This window comes from Lycium barbarum, chromosome 5 (assembly GCF_019175385.1).
Source record: "Lycium barbarum isolate Lr01 chromosome 5, ASM1917538v2, whole genome shotgun sequence".
NCBI lineage: Eukaryota > Viridiplantae > Streptophyta > Magnoliopsida > Solanales > Solanaceae > Lycium > Lycium barbarum.
Window position 1 is genome coordinate 113796847 of NC_083341.1, and position 7003 is coordinate 113803849.

General features: G+C 42.7%; 1 protein-coding gene across 1 annotated transcript; it reads left to right on the plus strand.

Moving 5' to 3' along the window:
• Positions 1 to 5392: 5392 nt before the first annotated feature.
• On the plus strand, positions 5393 to 6245 carry LOC132639640 (uncharacterized mitochondrial protein AtMg00860-like). Its single transcript, XM_060356080.1, has 2 exons — positions 5393 to 5481; positions 5993 to 6245. Exons 1-2 carry the CDS (start codon positions 5393 to 5395, stop codon positions 6243 to 6245), a joined length of 342 nt encoding a protein of 113 aa, XP_060212063.1.
• The last annotated feature ends 758 nt before the right edge of the window (positions 6246 to 7003 follow it).

The following is a 7003-nucleotide window of genomic DNA, read 5'->3' on the forward strand; positions in this document are numbered from 1 at the left end:
AACCTTATAAGAGTTCCATGACCTCTCTGATCTTACGTTAGTTTACCTACAATGCAAACGACGTGAAATTTTTTCGAAGTGTAACATAGTGCCAGTACCCAAAACAGACGGAAAGATTAGAATCTGTGTGGATTACCAAGATCTCAACCAGGCCAGTCTGAAAGAAAACTTCCCTCTCCCAAACATCCACATTCTAATAGAAAACTGCGCCAAGCATGAGCTGCAGTCATTCATGGATTATTTCGCTGGGTACCATTAAATACTCATGAGCGAAGAAGATGCTGAAAGAAAGCCTTTATCATCCCTTAGGGAGTCTACCATTACAGGGTAATGCCGTTCGAGCTCAAAAACGCCGGAGCCACATACATGAGAGCTATGACTACCCTGTTCCATGATATGATACATCGAGATATTGAAGTCTATATGGACGTTGTCATCATAAAATCGAGGGAAAGCTCGGAGCATACCGTGCACTTGCGTAAGTTCTTCGACAGACTTCGCAAATTCAATCTAAGGCTGAACCCTACAAAGTACGTGTTTGGAGTGCCTGCAGGTAAGTTGTTAGGATTCATAGTCAGCCGTAGGGGTATGAACTAGATCCTACCAAAATTAAAGCAATTCAGGAGTTACCGCCTCCAAAGACCAAGAAAGAAGTCATGAGATTCTTGGGAAGGTTAAACTACATTGGACGATTCATAGCCCAGTCAACTGTGATTATAGAGCCAATCCTTATGTTGCTCAAGAAGGACACTCCCATAAATTGGACGGAAGAATGCCAAGAGGCATTTGAAAAAAATCAAGAAATACCTTTCCAATCCTACTGTCTTGGTGCCGCCCAAGCAAGGGAGTCCTCTGTTACAGTACCTGTCAGTATCAGAAAATGCCTTCAGGTGCATGCTCGCCCAGCATGATGAAGAGGGCAAAAAGGAACATGTCATATACTATTTGAGCAAGAAGTTCACTTCCTGCGAGGCGCGGTATATGCTCGTAGAGAAAACCTATTGTGCTTTGACCTGGATTTCCCAAAAGCTGAGACATTACCTATCGGTGTTTACCACTCACCTTATATCCAGAATGGATCCACTGAGATACATTTTTTGGCAGCCGATGCCCATAGGAAAATTGGCTAAATGGCAGATGCTACTGAGCGAATTCGAAATCGTATACATAGCGCAAAAGGCAATCAAAGGACAAGTCCTGGCTAAAATGCTGGCAAAAAGTCTCGTCGATGATGAACTTGAACCATTACGGACTTTCTTCCCAGACGAGGAAGTGATGGCTATGGAGGAAGAGGTGGCAGAACCATACTTGGGCTAGAGACAGTTCTACGATAGAGCAGTCAAGTACAAAGGATCAGGCATTGGGACAATGTTGATATCAGAAACAGGACAACACTATCCAATGGCTGCAAAACTCAACTTCAGATGTACCAACAACATGGCGGAATATGAAACATGTATCCTCGGCCTCAGGATGGCGTTGGATATGAACATACAGGAGTTGTTGGTAATCGAGGACTCCGATTTGCTCATAAATCAAGTAAAAGGAAATTGGGCAACCAAATATGACAAGATACTCCTATATGAGAATCTGGTACAAAGATTGTATGGGAGATTCAAAAGTATTGACTTCAGACGCATTGGCTACGATAGCGTCTATGATCCAGCACCCTTAGAGTACTCATATCGATCCGCTCGATATTACATTGAAAGGAGAATAGGCTCATTGCGCCTATGTCGAGGCCGAGCTAGATGGCCAACCATGGTATGCTGACATTAAGGCCTACCTGGAAAAAAGAGAGTATCCCCGAGAGAGTTCAGCAAATCAGCAGAAGACCATCAGGAGGTTGGCTAATGGATTCTTTTTGAACAAAGAAGTGTTGTACAAAAAGACCTCTGACCTTGGATTACTCAGGTACGTGGACGCCAAAGAAGCTACGCAATTGCTAAAAGAGGTGCACACAGGGCATGCGGGCCCCACATGAATAGATTCACCCTTGCTAAGAAAATCCCGAGGACAAAATATTACTGGATGACCATGGAGCACGACTCGTGTAAATTCATACAAAGTGCCATCAGTGCCAGATACATGGGGATCTGATCAAGGTTCCCCCTACAGAATTATATGCAATGAGCTCGCCCTGGATTTTCATGGCATGGGGAATAGACGTCATAGGACCTATCGATCCTCCGACCTCCGACCTCCAACGGACATCGTTTCACCTTAGTCACCATTGACTACTTCACTAAAGGGGTGGAGGCAACTTCCCACAAATCAGTGACCAAGAAAGTTGTGGCCGACTTCGTAAAAAACAATCTAATATGTCATTTCGGTGTGCCATAATCTATCATCACAGATAATGGTGGAAATCTAAACAACCATTTGATGAAGGACATCTGTGAACAATTCAAAGTCGCCCACAGAAACTCTACTGCCTATTGGCCACAGATGAGTGGAGCTGTAGAGGCTGCTAACAAGAACCACAAAAGAATCCTGAGAAAAATGATTGACAACTACAAGAATTGGCACGAGCAGTTGCCTTATGCTTTGTTGGGAAACAGAAAGATAGCTCGAACTTCAACTGGGGCAACCCCATACCTCCTTGTTTATGGTACAGAAGCAGTCATACCGGCAGAAGTGGAAATCCCTTCACTCAGGATCATCCAAGAGGCAGAACTAAAAGATGCAGAGTGGGTCAGAAACTGTTATGAACAACTTTCCATGATAGAGGAAAAGAGAATGGTGCTTGTATGCCACGGACAGCTGTATATGCAAAGGATGTCTCGAGCCTTCAACAAGCGAATCTGAACCCGACTTTTTCAGGTCGGACAGCTCGTGCTCAAGCGAGTCTTCCCTCACCAAGAGGAATATAAGGGAAAATTTGTGCCAAACTAGCAAGGACCATACATGGTCAGGAAAGTACTCTCAGGAGGAGCCGTAGTCCTAGCCGAGATGGACGGACAAGAGTGGCCTAAAGCCATTAATACAGACGTGCTCAAGAGATACTACATTTAGGATTCCATGCTTGTAATTGCATTGTTATTTCCGTGTAATCATACCTCTTGCTTGTAATCGTACTCTATAATAGAATAGGAAAAAACGAATCATCTATGTAATGAACTACGCAATGACCTGACTTCCCCGTAGTGGGATACGTAGGCAGTTCATATCGAACCCAGTCACTTTATTAGTAAAACCAAAACTCATTTATTTTATTCCGAACTACGTTTGACCATTTATTTAAATTTTTGAGAGGGCCATCCATATAAATTGCCGAGAGGGCCATTCATACAAACTGCCGAGAGGGTCATTCAGTGTGCTCGATCGGTTGCAGGGAGTTTTTTAAAAGAAAACAAGTAATTCAAGGAAATAACAATAAATTTGTACTGCTGAGCATGGGGTGGAGCGATCTTCCAATTCCTGGCCAGAGAGCTTGACTCTCATGGGAACCCTATCTCGGACGGCTGCGTAAGAAAAGTTCCACATTCGCTCTGCATGCATCTGGGTCCGATTTGATCAGCCTGCTCCTCTCCTTGGTGCTGCTAACCTGCTTCCATCTGCTGGGTAACATTGTGGTTGACCTCTTGGTCCTGTTCTGCTTTCGTCATCCTTGTGTGGTTTTGATTTTTACCCTCTTGGTTTTGCAGGTTGACCTTGGCGGCACCGCTTAAATCTAAATGACCATCTTGGCCCTGCATATTTGCTTTACCACCCTGCGTGGTTTCTGAAGGCCCTCTTGGCTGTTATCTGAAAATAGTGACCTCCCCCGCATAACTTGTTTCGCTAGACCTCCTCCAGTCTTTTTTGTCTTGGCATTTTTGCATGAATGGCCCTCTTGGCGGTATGAACCTTTTGGCAGTATAGCCCTCTTGGCTGTATGGCCTTCTTGGTAGGATGGCCCTCTCAGCAGTATAACCCTCCTTGCAATATGACCCTCTTTGCAGTATGGCCCTCTTAGCAGTTTGTATGATGGCCCTCTCGGCAGTTTGATATGAATGGCCTTCTTAGCAGTTTGTATGAATGGCCCTCTCGGAAGTTTGATATGAATGGCCCTCTTGGCATGTTAATGACAAATATGTCCCCTTCGGCTAAATCGTCTTTCTTTTATCATTTGTATTGATTATGGCCCTTTAGCCTGATGTTTGCCCTTGTGACATTCGTCCCGTGTAGCCCTTGTGGCTAGATATTTTCCCTCGTGGCATTTTGACCCTTTTTTAGCTAGAAGTTTTCCCTTGTGGCATTTTAGTCTTTCATTAGCCCTTTTTGGCGAGATGTTTGCCCTTGTGGCATTTCAATCCCTTTTGCAGCCCTTTGTGGCTAGATGTTTTCCCTTGGGAGATTTTAATCCATTTATAGCTTTCTTGACTTTTTTGTGGTCTGGATCTTCCGCTGACAAGCTGCCTTTACCTGCTATGAAATAATAACGTTAGATAAATGGTCGTCCTCCTGACGACACTGGAGACCTGCTTCAGAAAAATGTTAGTTTCCTATAAAATTGATCCATATTGTTGTCTTCGATCGCATCCCAGCTTCACTGGCTTGGTCTGCTTTCTTGGGCCCGATCCTCTTAGGTTCGGTAGTTTGAAAAAATGAATTTATCTTTAAAGCAATATATTTATATATTTATTGATAAAAAAATTTCATATTTTTTTTCATAAAAGAAAAATGTAAATTTTGAAAACTGTCTAGATTGATTATCATGACACACACATTTAAATGAGGACTCTTCCGCCATTTGTTGTGTCTAGTGGTTGAAGCTGCAACTCCCTTGTGTGGAATTTTTAAGACCCTCTCTAAAATTCTGCCCCAGTTTAAATTTTGTTTCGGCGAACTCTTGTGTTTAATTTTGATGTAAGATTTCTACCTCAGTTTAGGGTTTCAAGTTGATTTTCTCTTAGGCATGAACCGTTGAGGGAAGAAATTTTGACATCCTCTCGAAATTTCTGCCCCAGATTGAGATGCTGGATTGTCGGACTCTTGGAAGGAATATTTGAGATCCTTTCAAAAACTCTGCCCCGGTTGGGTATGTGTGGAAATTTTTATGCCAATTCCGACTTCTCTTCAAAGTCTTATCTCTGTGGCTTCCTAGGGATTTCTTGGGTTTTTTGTTTGGTACAACCGAGCTCATAGAGCGCCTACGTATCCTGTCGCAGCAGGAATCAGGTCGAACGTAGTTCGGAATAAAGTAATTGAGCTTTTGATTTTTTACTAATAATGTGACCAGGTCCCAAATGGACTGCCTATGTATCCCACTATGGGGAAGTTAGGTCATTGCATAGTTCATATTACAAAGAAATCATTTAGCTTTCTATTACAAGCAAAGAGATAACTATTACAAGCAAATAAATAACTAACACAACTAAAAACGTGTCTTCACGCGTAGTACCGCTTGATGGCGACCGAGTTGATTGCTTTGGGCCACTCTTGGCTCTCCATTTCTGCTAGTGTCATTACTCCTTCGGATAGCACCCTGCGGACCAGGTATGGCCCTTTCCAGTTGGGTGGAAACATTCCTTTGTACTCGTCTTAGTATGGAAACACTCGCTTGAGTACCATTTTCCCTATTTGGAAAAGTCGAGCTCTTACTCACTTTTTGAAGGTGCGTGCAATTCTTTATCGGTACAATTGACCGTGACATACGGCCACCATCCTTTTTTTATCGATTAAAGCTAGTTGCTCGTATCGATTTTGGACCCACTCTACGTTTTCCAACTCTACTTCTTGAATGATCCTCAGTGACGGTATTACCACTTTAGTAGGTATGACTGCTTCAATGCCATAGACAAGCAAATATGGAGTTGTTCCTGTTGAAGTCCGAGTTGTTGTTCGGTATCCTAGCAATGCATAAGGCAACTGTTCATGCCAACACTTGTAGTTGTCCATCATTTTCCTTAATATCCTCTTGATATTCTTGTTGGCCGCCTCCACAACTCCATTCATTTGTGGTTGATAGGCAGTTGAATTTCGATGGGTTATTTGGAACTGTTCACAGAAGTCCTTCATCAAGTGACTGTGGATTTTGGCTTAACTCTGTGACATTCTTGAGCCATGTAGTGTCTAGCGAAGGTATCAAAGTTGACCCTCATAAAATTTCAGCAGTCAAGGACTGGCCAAGGCCCACAAGTGCAACTGATATTCTTAGCTTTTTGGGTTTGGCAAGTTACTATAGGAAGTTTGTGAAAGGTTTCTCATCTGTAGCTGCACCACTGACAAAATTGACTCAGAAGACTGCTAAGTTCCAATAGTCTGAAGCCTATGAAAAGAGCTTTCAAGAGCTTAAGGTGAGATTGACTTCGGCTCCTATTTTGACTTTGCCTTCAGGGTTTGGAGGTTATGTAGTTTATTGTGATGCTTACATAATTGGTTTAGGCTATGTGTTGATGCAAAATAGTAAGGTCAATGCCTATGCTTCACGACAGTTGAAGAACCATGAGAAGAATTATCCGACTCATGATTTGGAATCGGATGTTGTGGTGTTCACGTTAAAGATTTGGCGTCACTACTTGTACAATGAGCACTGTGATGATTTCATTGATCAGAAGAGCTTGCAATATATCTTCAAGCAACGAGAGCTGAATCTAAAAAAAAGAAGGTGGTTAGAGTTGTTGAAAGATTATGACTTGAACATCTTGTATCATCCTAGTAAGGCGAATGTTGTTGCTGACACTTTGAGTCGAAAATCTATAGGCACGTTAGCATATCTGCATGCTCAGGATATGCCAATGGGCAGGGAAATTCAAAAATTTTCTAGCTTTGGGTCCAACTCGGGTGAACTTGAGCACTGCCTTTCATCCTTAGACGGAGGTGTAGGCAGAGAGGACTATACAAATTGAGGAAGATATGTTACGAGCATGTGCAATTGATTTTGGAGGTAATTGGGAGAAACATCTACCTCTTGTGGAATTCGCGTACAATAATAGTTATCAAGTGAGTATTCAGATGGCTCTGTATGAAGCACTTTATGGGAGGCGTTTTAGATCTCTAATTGGGTGGTTTGAACCCA

Excerpts from the sequence above, each read along its gene's own strand:
- LOC132639640 (XM_060356080.1), top strand. The coding sequence starts at position 5,393 with ATGGCGACCGAGTTGATTGCTTTGGGCCACTCTTGGCTCTCCATTTCT. Across the intron at positions 5,482-5,992 it reads GATAGCACCCTGCGGACCAG|AAGTCCTTCATCAAGTGACT; the intron begins GTATGGCCCTTT and ends AACTGTTCACAG.